The sequence below is a fragment of the Amblyraja radiata genome, chromosome 11 (genome assembly GCF_010909765.2).
Source record: "Amblyraja radiata isolate CabotCenter1 chromosome 11, sAmbRad1.1.pri, whole genome shotgun sequence".
Classification (NCBI taxonomy): Eukaryota; Metazoa; Chordata; class Chondrichthyes; order Rajiformes; family Rajidae; genus Amblyraja; species Amblyraja radiata.
In genome coordinates, this window is record NC_045966.1 from 42173547 (window position 1) to 42197155 (window position 23609).

General features: G+C 42.7%; 1 protein-coding gene and 1 long non-coding RNA gene across 9 annotated transcripts in view; one reads left to right on the forward strand and one right to left on the reverse strand.

Annotated features, from left to right (window-relative positions):
• The window catches only part of diaph1 (diaphanous related formin 1), a 345460-nt gene that overhangs the window by 173340 nt on the left and 148511 nt on the right, over positions 1–23609 (reverse strand). For all 8 annotated transcript variants that reach the window (XR_004413473.1, XM_033029846.1, XM_033029845.1 and 5 more), the window contains 3 exons: positions 22336–22451; positions 22058–22122; positions 17411–17590 (listed from right to left, as the gene is read on the reverse strand). Coding sequence is in view for 7 of the 8 variants with exons in the window: in XM_033029846.1 (XP_032885737.1) it covers positions 17411–17590; positions 22058–22122; positions 22336–22451 (361 nt within the window). In the remaining variant the exon portion in view is untranslated. The remainder of the gene's footprint in view (positions 1–17410; positions 17591–22057; positions 22123–22335; positions 22452–23609) is intronic.
• On the forward strand, positions 1698–22962 carry LOC116978593. Its single transcript, XR_004413474.1, has 3 exons — positions 1698–1809; positions 21240–21254; positions 22953–22962. It is a non-coding gene; the product is annotated as an uncharacterized LOC116978593 (long non-coding RNA).

Below are 23609 nucleotides of genomic sequence, written 5' to 3' on the forward strand. Positions count from 1 at the left end.
CCTGAAGATTCACCAGACCCGGATGAAGTGTTTGTAGGGAGAGGGAGTGTCACATCACACAGGTATTTTATCTGGTGAGACGCAGGAGGAGCCGGGCCAGGAGGCACCCCATAGAGCCCAAAGCCTCCAAGTGGCGCAACTAGACCTTCAGAACAGACCTCCGGAGAAGGTTCGAGTCAAATGGCCACAGGCCTGCTAGACGGCAGTTTGGCATCTGTTCGATGAGGACGTCGACAAGGTGCTAGAAGCAACTGCGAAGGGAGACGCGGATCAAAAGCTGCGGACGATGACGACAATCATCGTCAGCCTGGCTGTGAAAAGGTTTGGAGCAGTGGAGAAGAAGCCGGCCAGAACACCTTTAACCATGAATCAGCGAGCAACATAGATCCACAAGATCCAGCAGGAGCTGAAGTCCCTCAAGAAGCAGTATAAAGAGGCCAGCAAAGAGCAACGTCCCCCTCTTGGCTGAGCTGTGAACCATCCTGAGGAAAAAGCTGCTGACCCTCCGTAGAGCTGAGTGGCACCGATGACGCCGGATGGAAAGAGCCAGGAAGCAAGCACCCTTCATAGCCAACCCCTTTGGCTTCACCAAACAACTACTAGGGCAGAAGCGCAGTGGGAGTTTAGCTTGCTCTAAGGAGATCGACCGGCACATCCAGACCACCTACAGTGACCCCGTCAGGCAGCAGGAGCTGGGCCAGTGCAACATCCTGATAAAACCACCGCCACCCATCAAGGCATTTGATAGTAGAGAGCCACTCCTGAAAGAGGTCAAGGAAGTTGTGAAGAGAGCACGATCTGGTTCAGCCCCTGGCCTGAGCAGAGTCCCCTACAGGGTCAACAAGAACTGCCCCTTGTTAATAAAATGGCTGTGGAAGATCCTGAAATTCATCTGGGGGAGAGGAAAAGTGGGACAGCAGCAGCGATACACTGAAGGATTCTGGATCCCAAAGGAAAAAGATTCCAAGATGATCGATCAGTTCAGGATCATCTCCTTGTTAAGCATTGAAGGCAAGATCTTCTTCAGCATAGTGGCGAGGCGGCTGACCAACTTCCTCTCCAGCAATGGCTACATCGACAGCTCAGTGCAAAAGGGAGGCTTATCTGGAGTGCCGGGGTGTCTAGAGCATATGGGAGTGGTGACCAAGCTCATCAGAGAAGTCAGGGAGAACAAGGGAGACCTGACAGTGTTCTAGCTTGACCTGGCCAATGCCTTCGGCTCCATCCCACACAAGCTGATCCAGAGAGTCATGGCCAAGCATCATGTGCCGGGCCAACTGGTAGATCTCATCCTGGACTATTACAACCAATTTAGCATGAGAGTCTCATCAGGGTCAGTAACATCAGAGTGGCACAGACTGGAAGTTGGGATCATCACAGGCTGTACCATCTTTGTGATCCTTTTTGCCTTGGCGATGAATGTGATCGTCAAGTCTGCTGAGCCAGAGTGTCGGGGCCCTCAGACCAAGTCAGGAATACACCAACCACCAATCAGAGCCTTCATGGATGAACTGACTGTCACCATTGAGTCAGTGCCAGAAGCCAGGAGTTCTCAAATGTTCTACTTGAAAATGTATTGTATTTCTTAATCAATGCATGTGCAGGGCAGCATGGTGGCACAGATGGTAGAGCTTTTGCCTCAGCACAAGAGACCAGTATTTGATCCTGACCACGGGAGCTTTTTCGTGCATAGTTTGCACTTTCTACCTGTGACCATGTGGGTTTTCTCCAAGTGCGCTGGTTTCCTCCCACATATCTAAGACATGCGGGTTTCTAGGTTGATCGTCCTCTGTAAATTGTCCCTAGTGTGTAGGGAGTGAATGAGAAAGAGGAATAACATTGAACTATCAATGGTCAGCAGGGACTTGGTGTGCTTGGTTTCCACATTGTATATCTAAACTGAACTAAAATATAAGGACATGAGAAATAAATATGAATATAAATGCATTCATTATGTCTATTCTGCAATTCAGTAGAACCACAACAGCCGTTCTAAATGGCTTACCCCTTATTCTTAAACTGTGGCCCCTGGTGCTGGACTCCCCCAACATCGGGAACATGTTTCCTGCCTCTAGCGTATACAAACCCTTAAAAATCATATGTTTCAATAAGATCCTCTCTCATCCTTCTAAATTCCAGAGTATACAATCCCAGCCGCTCCATTCTCTCACCAACGAGAGGGATACAAGGATGCGAACAATGGAATTGATAGGCAAACTAGGGTGAGGGAGGGGGAATGCAGGAGTTACTTGAAATGAGATAAATCAGCGTTTACACAGTTGCGTTGTAAGCTGACCAAGCAAAATATGAAGTGCTACTCCTCCAATTTGAATGTGGCCTCACTCTGTAAAGTTTGACAGTTCAAATAAGCTTAATGCCACGAACGATATAATTTGAACTATTAGAAGGGTCCTGACCCAAAATGTCATGTCCAATCCCTCCCTAGATGCTTTTGAAGATACTGCAGATGCTAGTTTACACCATGGATAGACATAAAATGCTGGAGTAACACAGTGGGTCGGGCAACATCTCTGGAGAAAAGGATTAGGTGACGTTTTGGGTTTAAAGATTCCAGCATCTGCAGCTCCTTATGTCTCTATGTAGTATGAGGGTTATTTGCCTGAACAATGACAGAAACATTCATTTCCGTGCATTATGAAGTTGTGTTAATAAATTCAATTTTGCTGAACAAAGAAATACCATCAGATCCTCCCGTTAAAGTGTTCTTGCTACATAAAGCCATAGGAAGGAAAAAGACTAGTAATAATTCCTTGGCTAATGGGGGACTTTCTCAAAGTCATTGTACGGGTTTGGTTCCAATGCATTGAGTAATGTACTGAGATGGTGTTGAAGTACAATATGCTATGTCGACAGATTGTAAATGCAGCAAAGTGAACATTGTTCTGCTCAGTACTCCAGGGTAGCTGCTCAAATAATTCCTGTAATCAAATCCCTTCAAAGCTTGTAACTCGCAACAATAGCACTTCTACACTAGGGCATCAATAGATGATAAAGGATTTAAACTGAGGCTGTTCAAACAAATGGTGTCAACTAGTTGGCAAGTCAATCAAAAACAGGGCAGCATTGTGGAATAAATGAGACAACATTTACCAGAGAAAGTGATGATTGATTTGCATTCACTATCTTCAATTTCTCATCTAAACTTAGGTCTTTGAACATGTTCTATTACATCCCAAGTATATTGAAAATAGCAGCCTTTGTTACATGACAGGATTAAAAAAAAGAGTTACAAGGAAATGCAGATGCTAGTTTACAAAAAAAGGCACAAAGCACTGGAGTAACTTAGCATGTCAGTCTGAAGAAGGGACCCGACCCGAAACGTCACCTCTCATCTTCCAGAGATGCAGCCTATTCCACTGAGTTGCTCTAACACTTAGATTTGTTCTTTTAAAAGTAAAAAAAGCGATGGAAGAGGTTAATTTCATTACCGGAAGGAAATGAGCAGTCTAGAGAGGAAATTTATGGAAGTTACTGCCAGATCTGTAAAGTTTTGGCTGAGTGGATAGTTTGTCTACACTGGGTTTGTTTTCTTTGGAACAGAAGCATTTGAACATTTAATTGTGGTGGATAAAGTTATAGAGGGCCTAGAGAGGGTATAAGGGAGGTCAATAATCAAGAGTCACAAACTTAAATTGGTAAAAGGATGATCGGGGAGACGAGGGGGATATCTGCCTGATAAAAAGAAACCTTTATATTTGAAATGCTTGGCTGTGCATTTGAAATGCAATGACCTGTAAAGGTAAAGATCCAAAGATAGGAATGAGAATAGACTAAATAGCGCCATTAACTAGTGCAGACACAATGGGCTGGATGTCCAAAGTGTCACAAGTGTCACATATGATTCTTCATATTGGCTGAGGATGCTCTCATTTTGTTACTTAGAAAGAAAAAGATGCTTTATATTTTGCAGAATTCTGACCTTTCTCCTAAATTGCTGAATGTAGGGAAAATGAAACGTTAAAAAACAGATTTGTAGATTTTTAGCAGATGGTATTAATGGCTACAAAACCAAAAAGGACAAATATCAATAGGTCTCCAGCGTACTAGAGGCAGGTGAGAATCAAGGGCCTACTGTAGTTTTGATATCCTATTTCTGCACATTCAAGAGGTTGTTATACTCAGGGTGAATCAGAAAACGACCAGGTCACTCTGCAAGATCATACTGGCAATTGAAAAAAGCAAGGGTTATTCTCATAAAATAATTTGTAATGGTGTGAAAACATTAGATTGGAAAACATTGACAGTGAGGATCAAAGGCAGAAAAAAAAGTAAGGCTTGGGGCCGCACAATGGTGCAGTGGTAGAGTTGCTGCCTTACAGCGCCAGGGATCCTGGTTCGATCTTGACCTTGGGTGTTGTCTGTACGGAGTTTGCACATTCTCCCTGTGACCACGTTTCCTCCAGGTGCTCCGATTTCTTCCCATATCCCAAAGACATGCGGGTTTGTAAGTTAATTGTCCCCTGTAAATTGTCCCTCGTGTGAGGAGAGAACGTGTATGGGTGATTGTGGTCAGTGTGGACTCGGTGGGCCGGAGGACCTGTATCCACACTGTATTTCTAAGCATAACTAAACTACAAATGCTGGATCAGTTTATGTATTCATGCAGCAACAAAGACAAGGCATCACCTGCTGTCTTGGTCATGACCTGGATCCCCTTCATTTCACCTGCTGCTACAAAAGGTCGACAGTAGTTGCAAACTTGCTGGCTCCCCACTCAATGCTGGGTCATGTACGTCAACCTGTTGTTCATCAACACCATCAGCCCTTCCAAACTCATTGCAAACTCAGGAAATTGGGTCTCTGCTCTTTCGCATGCAACTGGATCCATTAATACCATCACAGACCACAATGACAGGCAACAATGAGTATAATGAGTAGGAGGAAGATTAAAAAGCTGATGAAGTGGTGCCAGAATAACAATCTTACTCTTAACACGAGCCAGACCAAGGAACTGATTGTTGACTTCAGGAAGGAAAATCCAAGGGACAGTGCACCTGTCTTCACTGGTGGAATGGGAGGAAGAGTTTCAAAATCTAGGATGTATACATCTTTGATGGTCTGTCCTGGGCCCACACATTGATGCAATCATAAAAAAAGCCCACCAATCCTACTACTTTCTCAGAGGTTTGAGGAGATTCAATATATTGCTGAATGCTCTGTCAAACTTCCACAAGTGTACAGTAGGCAGCATAATGATTGGTTACATTGCAGCCTGGTTCAGTAATTTAAATACTGAAAAACAAAGGAGGCTTCAGAAAGTGGTAAGCATTGCCTAGTCCATCATGGGCTCTGAACTTCTCACCATCGAATAGATCTTTTGACGCACTGCCTCATAAAAGTAGCTGATATCATTAATTTCCCACACTACCCTAGCCACACTCGGTTTGCACTGCTACCATCAGGAAACTACAGGAACCAGAGAATCAAGAACAGCTTCTTCCCATCAATTATCATGTTCTTGAACCACCCAAATGACAACCCTACCTCAATTCTACCACTACAGACTTACACTATATATTTATATTTTTGCACTAACATGGTCTAGCTCACGTAGACCATCTGATAATTTATTATATATTCATTGTTGTTGCATCCAATGTGCCTCTAATGCTGCAGCAAAAAAAATACGTAACGTTTCTAGTTTATATCAGAGTTGTGTCTGCCCCATTACAGGAAGGATGTGGAGGCTTTGGAAAGGATGCAAGAGTGTCAAGCGTATCAAGAGGTTTACCAGGGCACTGGCTGGATTAGAGGATGTTAGCTATAACGAAAGGTTGGACAATCTGGGGTTGTTTTCCCTGGAGCGTTGGAGGCAGAGGTTGATACACTTGATACATGTTTATAATATTTTCCCAGGATGGAAATGTCAAATACTATAAGGAAAGTTTAAAAGGAGATATCCAGGAGATGTTTTATTTACATAGAGTGGTAGGTACCTGGAACGCACTGCCAGGGGGATGGTGGAAGTAAATATGATTGTGGTGTTTAGAAGGCTTAGAAGATAGACACGAGACACAGTACTTCACTGGGTGGCGCCAGCAATGGCTGCCTCGCCAACAGTCTGTCTGCCCCTTTCTTCTTCGTTGTTTTTTTTAGTATGTGTTAAATGTTTGTATTTTGTGTTCTTTAGTTTGTTTTATATTGGGGGTTGGGGGAAACTTTTTCTAATCTCTTACCTCGATGGAGATGCGATTTTATCCCTTATCTAATCTCCGTCTGCACTGCAGCCTAACATCGATGAGTTTGCCGCCTTTGCTGAAGACCGACTTCGAGAGCTCCAATATCACGGAGCCGTTTGCCAGTCATCGACCTCTGAGCTCTACCACGGGTGCCTGCGGACTTTAACATCATGGAGCTGTGGTCTCTGGTCAGAGACCGACTTCGGGAACTCCAAGCCGCAGGAGTTTCAACCGCCCCGACGCAGGAGCCTTGACCGCCCTGACGTGGGATCTTTGACTGCCCCGACGCGGGAGCTTTGATTGCCCCGACGCGGGAGCTTCGACCGCCGGTTGCGGGAGCTTCGATCGCCCCAATGGATGGTTTGACTGCCCCGACCGCAGGAGAATAATGAGGGAAGAAGATTAGACTTTATTACCTTACATCACAGTGAGGAATGTGGGGAATCCGCTGTGGTGGATGCTTATGTTAACTTTTATGTAGTTATGTGTCGTTGCTTTTTTAGTATGGCTGTATGGTAATTTACATACACTGTACCTTAATTGGTACACGTGATAATAAAAGACCTTTGAAACCTTTGAATGTGCTGGGAATAAAGTGCTGGGAGCACATGGAGCCTTAAGAGATTCATTTAATTTGGCATAATGTTTGGCACAGACATTGTGGACCTGTTCCTGTGCTGTACAGTTCTATGTTTTTGTTTAGACACGCTTGACATTCTTGAAATAGATCAATACAGGGCAAAGTCAAAATCCCCAGGCTTTGCTGCTGTTCACAGCTGTTGAGATTTAAAATGCTTTAAAATTGAAAAATAATTGAAAACAATGAAACCATTAAAAACAAACTAAAATTAAAAAATAAATTTAATAAAATCTTCAAACAATTAAACAAATTAATTAATTTTGTTTTAAATGCAGCTTTTATGAGCAAATACCCATTGGAAATGTTGGGGTATTTAGTGCTGAGCTGCTCTTGCAGCCAAGTAATTGCCTGCAAGATTTATCAGAACTTTCACATTCATTTGTAATCCTGAACTTGCTGGCATTTTGGAGGTACTGTAAATGCTGGCAGGTCCTCACAGAACCACTAGCATTTCCGGGAAAATCCTGGCACAAAAATATTCCCTGCAATACTTTGGTTGGCAGGCTGCCAGCACCTTCTGTTCACCTGGCCTTGATAAGAATATAATTCCTTCTATTGAGCAAAGAAACAAGATTTGGTCTACGATCAATCAACTTATTGGCTATGTTATTCACTTACAATAAAAGGACACGCTGCAACTTGTTGTGAGAAAAATGTCTTCTTTTAGCATATTTTAGTTCAACTTGTAAAATCAAAACATCTGGAATTCCATATTTCAATTTTTCCTCCTTACCACGGACTGAAGTCTGGATCACCCACCAGCTTTCCTATCTTGTTCCCCAATGCATTTAAATCTGGTTGAAGTTGAAAGAGCGGAGAAAAGGTGACACAATTGCTAGAGTCAGGGCCTGAAGAGTTGTGTGGCTCAAGATTAGAGCAAGGGAGCTGTGGAATGACAGAGGGACTGCGATTGAGCCTGGGTTTCTTGGGGGGTCAAGTGAAATTGTGCTATGTGTGGGAGAAGATACTAATGGGCCTGTCCCACTTAGGCGATTTTTCAGGCGACTGCGGCGAGTGTCAAGCTGCCAGCAGTCGCCTGAAAAACCGGCAACTGGAACGGCGACTGTCAGAGACACACACACACACCGCTTCCTTCACCAGCCCGTTATGCAGGCAGGGGATAGGGCAAGCGTGGGGAGCGCTGTCTGAGTGAAATGCACATGGTGCAAAGCCAAGGTGATACAGACACACACCGCATTAAACAGGAAGGTTGGTGCTATAATTAAGACGGCTAAAGCACAGAGTAAGGTAAGTCCTTTAAGAGAGAGGGTGGTGGTGGGGAGGGGGGGGGGGGGAGGGGGGGAGAAGGAGTGGAGACAACTTTGAAGAAGCCAGAGATATACGACTGTGAAGCTCGGTGGACATTTAACATTACCGGTCGGTTTTCCTTGGTTCTGAAAACTACTGCTTACGTTTCTTTTCCACAATGAGCCAAAGAAATTCACCGGTCAGCACCGGCCACAACCTGCGAAAACCTACGAGAACCTTCGACCTCCTGGCAACCTACTAGGGTCTCCTGGCGACCCACCTTCGGCACGAGAATTCTCGCTACTCTCCATGGCGGCTTCATTCTGGTCACCGCTAATTTTTCAACATGTTGAAAAATTTGCGACGACCATAATGAGGCCACAACTAGTTCCCAGAATGCGGGAACTCCTCACGACCATGAAGGCGACTCCCCGGCAACCACCCGCGAACATGTGGCAACCATGTGGCGACTGCATAGTCTCCTGCAGTCGCCTAAAAAGTTGCCTCAGTGGGACAGGCCCATTAGGATCAAAGAGAGCCATGGAGCACATTACAGGAGTCTCAATCCATTATTGCAATGTTCCATAAGTACTTATAGTACTTTCTGATACAACGTGACCAAATCTCCTTAAGTTTCTCAAAAGGATTCTTGTACCCCTTGTGCACAAGTATTGCAATCACAAGGTCAAACAGGAATCAATCGAGGAAGCTCCCACTCCGATTTCTGTAATAACATAAAACTACCTGAAGATTGTACAAAAAACAATCTGCTGGAGGAACTCAGATGTTCAGGCAGCATCTGTGGAGGAAGAGGAATAGTCGTGTTTCAGGTCATGGGCACTGATTGTAGAGTCTTGACCATCTCTCTGCCTCCAGGAATGCTGCCTAATCTGCTGAATTCCACCAAGAGACACTAGGAACTGCAAATGCAGGTTTACAAAAAGAGACACAAAGTACAGGAATAGCTCTAGTCAGGCAGCTTCTTTGGAGAACAAGGATATGTGTCATTTTGGGTCGGGACCCTTCTGGAGACTGATGTAGGTGACATTTCAGATCAGGACCCTTCCTCAGACTGAATGGGTGACGTTTCGGTTTGGGACCCTTCCTCAGACTGATCACTTCTGGATGAACTCATGGATAGGTGATATTTCGGGTCGTGGCCTTTCTTCAGACTGGTCAGTCTGAAGAAGGGTCACAACCCAAAACACCATCTATCAATAAGTTCCTCCAGGGGTTTGCTCTTTGCTCCAGATCCCACCATCTGTATTCTCTTGGGCCTCTACCTGGAGATGGCCTCTGATGTACTTCAGTCTAGATTAAAAAGAATGTCAGATAATGCTGAAAAGAACAGTGTGCTGTTTCATTTCCAAATTCTCTTTTCCAAATGAAGTTGATTTCTCCTTCAACTACTGCACAGAATCAAACATTTTTCCCAAGAGCACAATTTTGGAATACAAACAAATGTTAGTCAAGTAACTTAAAGCAGATGTAGCAGACCCAGTCAAACATATGGAGGGAACGTGATAAAGCTACTTTTTCATCCAAAGAAGTTTGCATGTGGAATGTGTGCAGTTCAACAAGAATTTATGGTTTCCAAACACAAAGGCCTCAGTTCTGGCCCCACTTTAATACTGAGTTTATTTTCAACGATAGCTTTACTGAAAGTCACAATAGAACCAAAATAGCATGCAACAATTGGCCAGATGTCCTGTGTCGGCTGCCTAGAATTTCATCCATATAATGCAACAATGCTGGAGTCTGAAAGAAAGGAACAAGACACAGCAGATGGAAACTGAGAAAGGCAAAAGCGAAGTTCTTGGTTTAATAGCATTTAGGAAGTGTGACTTAAATGTAAATTCAGCTCATTCATGCATATTATTGAAGCACATTTTGCCTTCCTTCAAAGAAAATGGCAAGCACTTAGTTTCAACTTTAACGTGATTAAATCCCCTTCCTAGTTTCAAAATGAACAAGTTACAGCTGAAAATCGTATACCTAAATAGACTGTTTTAAATATAATACCGGGATAATTTAAAAGCTACTTTTCAATTTCTCAAGTTTTAAAATAATTTTGTGGATTGCCTTTCATTTTAAGTCAATTTATGGCAAAGTTGGATGTAATATCACAAAATAAGCAATTTCAATTGAAAAATAGTTCAATATTAATGGACTGATTTTCTGATAAAGAACTTGACTGCAATTAGAAAGACGTTTTTTTAATCCATTTTAAGCCATGAGCCGATTTAAGGTGAAGTTGTTTTGAAAACTGATGCTGGGAGATAAAGTACACTGAAATATCTGGCAGCAGTTTTTACTCATTAAAGAGACAGAAAAGAAAAGCACTGTTCCTGATCAGTGAATAGAACAACTTGCTAATTAAACATTTGTCGAATAATAAGTGTTGGTTCTGCTTCATGTGTCTTTTCAGTAGCTTTTGGAATCAGCTCCTGCAGTGAAGTACAAATGATGGCAAGTACTCAACATAGCAATGGAATCAAAATCAGATTTCGTTTTTCAAAAATATTAATTCTGGAAAGAGACAGCATGACTGCTCTCATTCCATACTAATTGTACAAAGTACACATACATTATTGAACAATAATGGTCGTGACGCACAACGGACTAACATTTTGTTTTCCACAGGCTGAAGTTGGAAAAGAAAACCAGAGCAGGAAGAGACCTTGCATTCCTGCCGCACAAAGGGAAGTTGCCTGGAGGAAAAGGACAAACTCCTTAATTGGACAAGCTTTCAGGATGTTGCTTTACAATGCATGAACTCCTGTGAGATAATCCACTACCCGTGCCAGACTTCAGTTTAGAACATTAACTCATGAAGAGCAGATGGGAAGGGGTTTCAGCTGCAGTGGGTGGAAGTTGATTTGATGCAGGAGAGGGGATGGGGGGAGGGGTTCCAGGTGACGATCTGGCCTCAGACCTGCCTTAGATCAAAATTCTTGGGTCCTTGAAGATCTGAACGGAAACGGGGCAGAGGACGGATATCCACTTGTGTACATGCCTACACACTAAATGTAAAAGTAGAAATGTGCGTCAGGATCATAAGCATGAATAGAATAAATGCGGATTTCAGGTGCTTTCCTGTTTTAGGTTTAGGTTTATTATTGTCACATAGGTGCAGTGAAAAGGTTTGCTTTGCTGGAACAATGTAGAACAGCCTAACATTAATCTGCATTTGATTTACTTTTGGAAGATGCCAAGCCTTGTATATTTAATACTTCTGTTGTTTTGGTTTGACTATACATGGAAAAAGGTTCTATTCAAGCCGATGAGCAGATCTCATTTTGACAAATGCTTTAAAAGATAGTAAAAGGCTGAATATATCTTTCCATGCATTGACCAGCAAATGCAATTTAACCGAAATATTGCATTAAATGTTTTTGAGAAAACTGAAAGCTCTTAGCAAATGAGATTTGGATGGATGGTTAACGTATATTATTTAGTTAACAGAAAGACATTGGGTATAAATGGATCCTTTGCTGGTTGCAAGATGTAATGAATAATGCTTTGGTGCTGAGACCTCAACATTTAACATTTGAGGAAATTACATGGATGGTGGCTCCAAGCCAAGTTGCTACATTTAGAAATGAAACATAAATGGGAAAGGAAAGCAATTTGAAAACAGACGGAAGGATATACAGATGATAGACACAAAATGCTCAGGAGTCTGAAAGGTGTCAACCTGAAACGTCACCCATTCCTTTTCTCCAGAGATGCGGACTGACCTGCTGAGTGCATTTTGTGCCTATCTTCATTGTAAACCAGCATCAACAGTTCCTTCCAACACAAAGCTGTACAGATTATGGATAAGCAAAGACCTGCCAAATGGAACATAATGTTGAAAAATGTAAATGTTCATTTTGGCAGGAAAAGTTTAAAAAAAAAGCATTGTACCTATTACAGGGCTCTTGGATGGGGAGGAGTTTGTGTACTTAGTGCATGATTTAGTAAAGGCAATTATGGAAGTGTAGCATGTAATTAGGGAAATAAACAGAATGTTATATTTTATTGCTTGGGGAGTTCAGTAAAATAGAGAATAGTGAAGTTGTGTTTCTATTATATGGGATACTGGTGAATCCACATTGGAGTATATTTACGGTATTGAGCTCCTTACATAAGATTTTTTTTAATCCATTGAATGCAGTTCAGTGGTTTCCTGCATTAATATCTGGAATGAGTCTTCTGAGGATGGTTTGGATGAGTTGGGTTTGTTACCCCGAGAATTTAGAGAGTGCAGGAGAACGATGGATACACAAAAGATTTTGAAGGGTGGTGACAGGATGGACAAGAGGGTGTTTTTTGCTGTGGGGGAATCCAGAACGAAGGGTCACTGTTAAAAACAGAGACTAGGTGTTTTATTTCTCCGAGGGTATTCACGTGTTAGCGATACAGCGCGAAAAAAGGCCCTTTGGCCCACCGAGTCCACGCCGCACAGTGATCACCCCATACACTAACACTATCTTACATACATACACTTGGGACAATTTCTTCCAAAGCCAACTAAACTACAAACTTATCTTAGGAATATGGGAGGAAACAGGAGCACCCGGTCACCCACACAGTCACAGGGAGAACGTATAAGTTCCATACAAACAGCACCCGTAATCAGGATTGAACCCGGGTCTTTGGCACTATAAGGCAGCAACTCCACCGCTGTGCCACCCCAAGCGTTACTTTTTTTCTGTCTCACAGAGTCAAGAGTTTGGACCATGCTTCTACAATGAGCTTTAGAAGCAAAGTCTTTGAATACTTTTTACGGCAGAGGTAGATACATTCTTGGTAACAAAGTGATAAATAGACTATGACTATGCAAGAATGGAGCGTTCACGTTACATTCAGATCCGATCCTATTGTACATCACCATCAACCTTCTGCCAAACTGGAGCTTTAACTTCCAATCTCTGTCCTTTAACCAATTCCTTATTTAAGATAATATCTAATCCTCAACCCCAAATGCATGAGCCATTATTGTATGCAACAGATGTTTATGCAAATATACCATACTCACTAATACCTATTATGCACACTGTTCACTGCATCCTCAAATCATTACCTTTCCTTAAACCATGTTGTCTCCAACCAATGTAGAAAGAAGGAACTGCAGATGCTGGTTTACAAAAGTGCATGACCTCCTGAGTTACTCCACTGATTAAAGAGAGGCAGCAGCAGTGCTGCCTTGCAGCACCAAAGACCTGGGTTTGATCCTGACCACGTGCTGTCTGTTCAGAACCTGTATGTTATCCCTGCGACTGCATGTGTTTGCTCCGGTTTCCTCCCACATTCAAAGATGTACATGTTGGTAGGTTAGTTGGCCTCTGTAAATTGTCCCTAATGTGTAGGATAGAACTAGTGAACAGGGTATCACTGGTCAGCGTGGGCACAATGGGCCCAACAGCCAGTTTCCCAGCTGTATCTCTAAAACTAAGACTAATATGATTTTGTCTGGGGAATTGTCTCGACCCAAAACATTGTCTGTTCCTTTTCTCCAGGGATGCTGCTTGACCGGCTGAGTTACTACAGCCTCTACTTCTGTGTTCGGTTTAAAACAGCATCTACAGATCCTTCCTACATATTATTTTCTACTTGTTCACTAATATTACCTTGCAGAAAGATGCCTGTGGTCATGTCACATTGGTTGAAGGAATGAGAGAAGATGGCCATTTGGTCCACCATGCCTAAAATAGCCTATTGAAAGGTATAACTAAATGTCCCTCTCATTCCTCATCGCCCCAGAAATTTTGTTAAAAGAATGTTGAAAACTAATAAAAAATGCAAACACCAATCTGTGTGAGAATTAGTAATGACCGGAAAGGAACATATTTTTAAAGACTGACAATGCAACAGAACCAATAATCTGAAATGAAAAAAGTTGCTTTGACAAGAAGATAAACATGGCTAATCCTCGTGTTAAGAGAGGAAAGCAAAGAAAAAAATGATGCAGAGAATGTCTATTTAGAGATATATGCGAGACGTTGAAAGCGGTCTAGGATTGTGATTGAGAATCAATCAAGGCAGATAACAGCCAGAAGACAGGAAGCCATAAAAAAACAAGGAACAGGAATTCTGCTTGGGTGATATATTCAGAGTTGGGGCATAATAAACATATGACTGAAATTTCACAGTACTATTAATAACCTGATTCTTAATAAAGCTTTAAAACGAATAATTTCTTGCAGAACTCAAGCCAGCTAAATGTTAATTGATGTACAAAGCTATAAAGAGGAGACACAGTATGCTTCCAGACAGTTTTCCACTAGTAGATTAGTAACATGAGAAGAATGTCTGTACAAATGCCACATCGTTAAAACAAAGTATGTTTAAAGGTTCAAATTCCTTTGCATGCAGATTCAAAGAAGTATTCCAGCAAACTTTAAATATTCAAACTGAGAGGAAAATATGGTGACACAGAAATCACCACTGATGTTCACAAGTGCAATCGAAGCATTGAGTCCAGCGAGGCAGTGAGAGATTGGATGACCTCCACTGCTACAGTGCATAGACATGGAAATATGGACAAGTGTTCTGCAGCTAGGAGACTGGTTCCTGACAAGTCACGATCTAGATATCAAAACGGTGTGAGCCAACACATATTAACCAAATTCGGACCACAAAATGGTGGGATAAAATTGGGGCGGCATAGTGGCGCAGCGGTAGAATACAGTGCCAGAGATCCCGGTTTGATAATGACTAAGGGTGCTGTCTGTACGTAGTTTACACGTTCTCGCTGTGACCCAGTCGGTTTTCTCCTGATGCTCCAGTTTCCTTCCACACTCCAAAGGTGTACAGGTTTGTAGGTTAATTGGTTTTGATGAAATTGTAAATTGTCCCTAGTGTGCAGGATAGCGGTAGTGTACGGTGTGATCGCTAGTCGGCGCAGACTCGGTGGGCCAAAAGGCCTGTTTCCATGCTGTATCTCTAAACACTAAAAAGGCAGTTGATGAAAGATTTCCGAAAATGGTAAATATGCAAGCAGAGTCTGTGCCGATAAGAAGAAAATCTATAATTCAGGAATGGCCAAATCTGCAACTTGCATCCATGGTGGATACAGCTGCAAATCATTCACTGAATCACGGCATAAAAACACTGTAAAAAGCCACTAGGTACTACAGTAATTCAACAGGTCTTGTAGCGTCTCTGGAGAACACTGATAGGTGCCGCCTGAAGAAATATCCTGACCCGAAACGTCATCTATCCATTTTCACCAGAGATGCTGCCTGACCCACTAAGTTACTCCAGCATCTCATGTCTATCTTTGGTATAAACCAGCATCTGCAGTTCCTTTGTATAACATTATCGATAAGTGCCATTTCGGATTGGGACTCTTCTTCTTTGTTTCCACATTTTTCTATTGCTGTATTTGATTGCAATACAATTGAATGGTAATAAAACATATTTGTAACCTTGATAGCCCAGGTGTGATGTTTGTAACAGTGGTTTAATATGTAGAGACAACAGAAGCGTTATGAGGAGGAGTGGGTTGAGGGGAGAGAGGAAAAGTAGAACTTCATTAGCTGATGAGAAATACACGGTAGTGATAGATTACTCATTGTCCCACAATAGATTTAACAGCAAAATCCAAGGAATTTAGGTCTTTAGGTTCATGCATTTAATAGATTAATTGGAGGACAATGTCCATGCTGAACATGACGCTAAGTTAAACTGATCACAGGTCACATTTGTCACAGTTCTTGTGCCCTTTCTGAATTAATTTTACAGCCAGTGGGGCAGTGTTCTTTAAAGTAATTTTAAAACCAAATTTAACGATCAAACAGCTGCACACTCACTGATTGTTAAATATTTTATCGGGTTACCTCCCTCCACCCCCGTTCTCCCCTCAACCACCATCAAAGGGATTTACAGGAGTCGCTGCCTCAAACAGACAGCTAGCATCATCAGAGACCCACACCACCCTGGCCACACACTAATTTCATACCTGCTAGCGGGAAGAAAATATAGAAGCCTGTATATAAATATATATATTTGTACATAAATATGTGTGTGTGCGCGTAGAACAATTTTTTTGTTTATTATATTGTTTACAGAATACTATGTTTACATATTCTGCTGTGTTGCTGCAAGAAAGAATTTCATTGTGCTGATTTGGACATATGTCAATAAAACTCTCTTGACAAATGGTGAATATTGTTACAGATGTACCGATATATCTTTTCATCCAACTGACTAATAATTTGTTATTTAATTTAAAGTATCTAACATTAAATGATACAAATTGTGTGTAGACCGAATAATGAAAGGTAGACACAAAATGCTGGAGTAACTCAGCGGGTGAGGCAGCATCTCTGGAGAGAAGGAATGGGTGACGTTTCGGGTCGAGACCCGTCTTCAGACTGCTGTCAGGGGAGGGAGCGGAACAAAGTACGAGAATGTTTCCACTCGTGGGAGAGCTTAAGACCCAGAGGCCAAAGCCTTAGAATAAAAGGAAATATATTTAGAAAGGAGATGAGGAGGAATTTCTTTAGTCAGAGGGTGGTGAATCTGTGGAATTCATTGCCACATATGGTTGTGGAATCCAAGTCAATGGATATTTTTAAGGCGGAGATAGACATATTCTTGATTAGTAAGGGTGTCAGGGGCTATGGGGCAAAGGCAGGAGAATGGGGTTGAGAGGGAAAGATAGATCAGTCATAATTAAATGGTGGGGTAGACTTGATGGGCTGAATGACCTAATTCTGCTCCTAGGACATGAAGTTATGAAACAGTCATTCTAAAATCTGTTATGTCATTTAATTAGACTGTGATAGTTTTCCTCACATTAATTTCATTTTGATTTATTAACCCCCAAAAATTGTGTTGGTCTGCCTTAAAAGTCTCAATTTCCCAGCTTTCACAGCATTTTTGTAGGTGGATTAAAGATGCCTTTCAGATTTAGAACATAGAACAGTACAGCACAGGAACAGGCCCTTACGACCCATAATGTCAATGCTGAACCTGATGCCAAGATAACTTTATCTGCCTGCACTTAATCCATATCCCTCCATTTTGTGCGTATCAATGTGCCTCTTAAACACCACTATTACATCCACCTCAGATTTATATGGAAAAACATGCTTCCTGCTTTTCCAAAAAATGTCTTCACCATTCGATCTTCCTTCCCAACTCTTGTGTTTGTGTTTCCTCAAAACAACAAAGTACTTTTCTGATTCCAATGAACAAACCATTTTGCCTTTGAGATACCTGTATTCCACCACCTCCCACTCACCACAATGTCAGTTTGGAAAGCTGGCAAGCTATTGCTGCACTCTCGAGAGTTTGGAGGGTATGCCGTGTACTAAATTAAGTGAATTACCTCATCCTTTAGCTGATTAATTTCGTTCAGCAGCTTCTTGTTATCGGTTACCACCTCAGTTTTATCCGTCTCCAGCATCTGTAGCTTTGTTTGAAGTTCAGAGAGCTTTGATTCAAAATCAGTCTCTTTTTTCCTAATTTCCACCTGAAGTTCATGTCGAGTAGTCAGCTCCAAATCAAGCTGCAAGAAAAAAATATTACAAATATAAAAAGTTAGGCAGCACAGAAGTTTGTCACGTGCCTCATTGTGCTTTTGAACCAGTATGCAATTCCATTCTGACCGCATAGGAGAGGTGTTAAAAAAAAGTTATTTAATGAACAAATTAAAGAATGGCAATCAGTCTGTACACCAGTCATTAATGCAGGATAACTGCAAGCATAATTGTTCATTCCCATTAACGTTTAGGTGTTCAATACAGCTCTAAGCAGAACAAAGGCAGTGAGTCATTTTGGCCTTTTAAATTTTAGGCCAAGTAAGTTAGGGGTGAGGGCATTAATTAGGACCTAAAAACAATGAAACAGAGCCTTGGGCCAGGAAGAGGAACTGGATAGGAAGGTGGTACACTTCTACAGATGCGCCGTAGAAAGCATTTTATCGGGATGCATCATAGCATTGTTTGGGAACAGCTCCATCCAAGACTACAAGAAATTGCAGAGTTGTGGATGCAGCCTAGACCATCGCACAAACCAACCTCCCTTCCATTGACACCATCTACAATTCATGCTGCCTCAGCAAGGCCACCAGCATAATTAAGGACCAGTTATACCCCGGTCACTCCCTCTTCTTCCCTCTCCCATCAGGCAAGCGGTACAGAAGTGTGAAACAGTGCTGTGATCACGCAACTGAACCATCCCATCAACAACTAGAGAGCGGTCTTGAGCTCCCATCTACCTCGGACTATATTTAATCCGTCTGTACACGACTTTATCTTGCCCTATATGTTATTCCCTTCATCCTGTACCTGTACACTGTGGGTGGCTTGATTGTACCTTTGTACTTTTTGACCATAGCATAATTTGCATCATTTTTACGGGGTTACGGGGAGAAGGCAGGAGAATGAGAGGGAAAAATAGATCAGCCATGATCAAATGGAGCAGACTCGATGGGACGAATTGCCTAATTCTGTTCCTATTCTGCTGTTTTACATCTGTTATTTTATTCACTAATGCATTATTACTATCATATAGACAGTCAATTCTAGGAGCTTCATTTGAGCAAGGAATTTCACTGCACCATGGTGTATATGGTAATAAACTAATCTAATCTATTCCAATCAAGTCAGAACAAATACACCCAACCCACTTAAGTCAACGTCACAATATATTAAATGGTTCTTGAGCTGGCATTTGGAATCTGCTCGATTTCTCTTGGTCATATGTTCAACTTTCCTCACATCTCACCCTGAATTAACTCTGATGGAAACAATCGCTTTCATGGCATGTCCTTCTGCTTGAAGGACAGGATAACATTAATGCAAATCAATTGGCCTGCACAGACAGAATCCTCGCTTCCTGAGCAGGGAGAGAAAGCAGGGATTATGAGAAGTAACTGCAAAGACCACACCAAACTCATACCATCTTCCTTTAATATATCTAAAGCACTAGGAAACACTGAGAAACAGCTGTAGAAAATGGAAGGCACTTGGACAAGCGTAATTGTACGAATCATTCAGCATAAACTTCTTTAAGGCAAAAAGGACTTGACTAATTGGTTTGAGTTACTTGAAAAGATTATTAGAGAGGGCCGAGGCAGGCAGTATAATTGACGTTGAGTAAATAGACTCAAAAGTATCATCTGGCTTGCGCAATTTTGAGACACATGAAATAACAGAGGGGTGGCAGCATGTTGATAAATAGCAGCTAATGAATAGAAAACAAAGCTGTGGGCAGCTTTGATTTTAGAATCAATGGAGGTATTGTGAGGTTTCCTCAGGAGCAGAACTAACATTATTGATAGTCAGTATAATTTGCAGATAAATATTAATAGTTTACAGAGAAAGGTAGGGGAACTTTACATTGCCTGGTTCAGCAACCTGAACGCCGAGGAGCGAATAAGAATGCAAAAAGTGGTTAATACCGCCCAGTCCATCAAAGGTAGTGACCTTCCCACCAACGAAGGGATTTATAGGAGTCGCTGCTTCAAAAAGGCTGCCCAGAGAGATGGGGAGAGAGAGATGGGGAGAGAGAGAGATGGGGAGAGAGAGAGATGGGGGGAGAGAGAGATGGGGAGAGAGAGAGAGAGGGGAGATGGGGAGAGAGAGAGAGGAGAGATGGGGAGAGAGAAAGAGGGGAGATGGGGAGAGAGAGAGAGAGGAGAGATGGGGAGAGAGAGAGAGAGAGGAGAGATGGGGAGAGAGAGAGAGAGAGAGAGAGAGAGATGGGGAGAGAGAGAGAGATGGGAAGAGAGAGATGGGGAGAGAGAGATGGGGAGAGAGAGAGATGGGGAGAGAGAGATGGGGAGAGAGAGAGATGGGGGGAGAGGGAGATGGGGGAGAGGGAGAGAGAGAGAGAGATGGGGAGAGAGAGAGAGATGGGGAGAGAGATAGAGAGAGAGAGATGGGGAGAGAGAGAGAGGGGGAGAGGGAGAGAGAGAGAGAGAGGGGGAGAGAGATGCGGGAGAGAGAGAGAGGGGGAGAGAGAGAGAGATAGAGAGGGGGAGAGAGAGAGAGAGAGAGAGATGGGGAGAGAGAGAGAGAGAGAGAGAGAGAGAGAGAGATGGGGAGAGAGAGAGGAGAGATGGGGAGAGAGAGAGAGAGATGGGGAGAGAGAGATGGGGAGAGAGAGAGGAGAGATGGGGAGGGAGAGAGAGAGAGATGGGGAGAGAGAGAGATGGGGAGAGAGAGAGAGAGATGGGGAGAGAGAGAGATGGGGAGAGAGAGAGAGATGGGGAGAGGAGAGAGATGGGGAGAGAGAGAGAGATGGGGAGAGAGAGAGATGGGGAGAGAGAGAGAGAGAGAGAGAGATGGGGAGAGAGATGAGGAAAGTGAGAGATGGGGAAGAGAGAAAGGGAGGGAGGATGAGAGAAATGGAGGGAGGAAGATAGAGAGGGAGAGAGGGTGAGAAAAGAGGAAAGAATGAAAGAGAGGAGAGAGAGCAAAGAGAAAGAGCAAAGAGAGGAGTGAGGGAAAGAAGAGAGTGAGAGGTTTATGTTACATTTCTATCAAAGACAAAAGTTGTACAGGGTACAATAGTGCATCCATCTCCAGGCTCTTATTAGGAAGGATAAACAGGCTTTGTAGAAGGTACAGAAAAGATTTGCCCGAATGGCTCAAAATAAAAGATTAAAGTTAATTGGATAGGCTGCAGAACCCAGGATTACTCTACTTTGACACCAGAAGGATAAGGAGATTTGGCAGAAAATGCAGGAACAATGAATAATTATAGTCCAATGGCTAAGGGTCAATGAATACATAGGTGACTGGGAAAGAACCAAAGACATCAGGGTCAGAGGTGTACAGGAAGGCACAACTCCCACTTGTAGAGAGGATATAAGATAATTGGTAGAAAGACTAAAGGCATTTTTCTTCAAGGGTTATTTCGCCTACCACAGTGGGTCAAATTCGCAGCGCTTCATTGTGGGCAGTTTTTAATGAGAGGTTGTGGAAAGGAAACATCATCTCCTAACTTTTCATGAAGGCTGCATGTTGGTCATTTCTGCCTGACCAATACTTTGGATACTATTTTCGATTTTCAACTTCTTTATTTTGAATAAACAATTTCATCCCACATCCCAAAGCTCCAGTTTCCTCCCACATCTCATAGATGAGTGGGTTTTTCAGTTAATTGGCCCTCTCTAAATTGTAGTGTGTAGCGAGTGGATGCGAAAATAGAGTAACATACAACTAGTATGGAGGAGTGATCGATGGTCAGCGTGGACTAAGTGGGCCGAGACCTGTTTCCATGCCATAGCTCTAAACTAAACTAGATATCAATGATCATCAATTCAATTTCTCAATTTAAACACAATTTAAACACAAAGAACAAACACATGGGGAATTTGTGCAGAAGGCTTAGACTAGAATCACACCTGCAATTAAATTAGAGGTCACTCAAATCTAAGTTGGCATTGAGAGCCAAATTATTTTTTTAATGAAAACAACTTGGGTGGAACAGTGGCGCAGCAGTAGAGTTGCTGCCATACAGCGCCAGAGATCCAGGTTCCATACTGACGATGGGAGGTGTCTACAGAGTTTTTATGTTCACCCCGTCACCGCATGAGTGCTCTTGTTTCCTCCCACATACCAAAGATGTACAGGTTAATAGGCTTTGGTATAAATTATAAATTGGCCCTAATGTGTAGGATAGTGTCAGTGTATGGGATGATCGCTGATCTTTATTACCGAATGGACTCGGTGGGCTGAAGGGCCTGTTTCCGCAATATTTCTCTAAAGTCTATGAGTCCAAAGTAACGTCCCATATTATTTGCTTTGAAATGCAACAGGTAGGCTTTACATTAAGCTAATCATTGTAGACATTTGTATATAAAACCAACTGGCATCTATTTGAATATTCTGACAAAATTGGAATTAAAGATTTGACCGCATGATATATTTGCAGCTGGTTGTGAGTGGACATCAATCAGAGCAAGTGTAGAGTCACATTTACCCTTAAAATTAGGTTACGCCTTACATTTTCACTGCTGAATTACCTTTTTTTCCAGTTCTGCAGCTTTGGTTTCGCTGATCCTCACCTTGGTTTTGTCAATCATGTTATCTGTGGGGGAAAAAAATCCATTAAAGTGTTTTTAAGCACATCCAATCTTGTCACAGTGCAGTTCTATTATTAGGCCAAAATTGAGATCAAATGGCGACTTGCATTTGTGTATGTGGCCACATCTATGGTTAGCTTCAAAGTGTCGAAATGTAATTATTTTTGCAAACCTACAATTGAGGCAAAATAAAATCAAAGATTATAAGCTGTATTTACCTATTAAATGGTCCGTATCCAGAGTAATTTTTCTGCACTTGAAGTCTGGGTCACATCCATTTTTTTGCAGGACTATTTGAGACACGCATTCTTCTAAAAGCTTGTAATACTGTGGCCTGGAAACAAACAGGAACTTTTAGTTCTCTTATCTTTAAACTGAGAATAGGGGACAGCACATGCTAAAGGGCCTGTCCGACGAGCATGCGACCTGCATGCGGCAAGTGCGACCAAACCGGAAGCGGGGGCCCCGCGGAGGTCGAGTGAGTGACGTGAAGTTCGAGCGAAGTCAGCAGGAAATTCGCGCGTAACGTACGGCGTCAAGACGCTGCGTATGCCCGTCGAGGTGGCTGCGGGCCGGCAGGCCGTTGCCTCACGGACTTTTTGAACACAGTCAGTTTTTCGGAGCCCGGTGTGATGTCGGGACCAGCTCCGCACAACTCCATACGGCTCCGGTGATCGGTGGGACCGGCCCCGCGAGGCCGTACGGCTCAAGCGACCACGTTAGGTCACGCTTGCCGCATGGAGTTGCATGCTCGTGGGACATGCCCTTAAGACTTCAACATGTCAGAAAGACACAGTTCTGGCGGCACACTCGAGAACACTGGAAGCATGGGAAGATGGTGTGGGAAATGTAGATATTGACTTACATATTAGTTAACTTTTATTCAATTTCCATTTAGATTTTTTTTTAAACAATGTAAATATAGCTACCCATGTGCAGAGATATGAAAATATAACGAGGATAGACACAAACAGCTGGAGTAACTCAGCAGGACAAGTAGCATCTCTGGAGCAAAGGAATGGGTTACATTTCGGGTCCAGACTCTTCTTCAATATAACCATTGGCTGGTGAGTGCACTTTCACTCACCTGAAGGCAGGTGGGTGGACAGCCACAATGATTAAGCAGGCATACAGGATATCTGTCGAATAGAGCTAGATGACCACAGCAGAGGTCTTCTGACTTTAGAGATACAGCGCGGAAATAGGCACTTCAGCTCACCTTGTCAGCGCCGACCAGCGATCACTTTATATACCAGCGGTATCCTGCACACTGGGGACAATTTATAATTTTACCAAAGCCAATTAACCTACAACCCCTTACGTCTTTAGAGTGTGGGAGGAAACCGGATCACCCAGAGAAAACCAACATGGTCATAGTGAGAACGGACAAACTCCTATACAGACAGCACCCGTATTGAGGATCTAACCCTGATCTCTGACGCTGTAATGCAGCAACTTTACCGCTGTACCACCGTGCCACTCCAACAGTCGT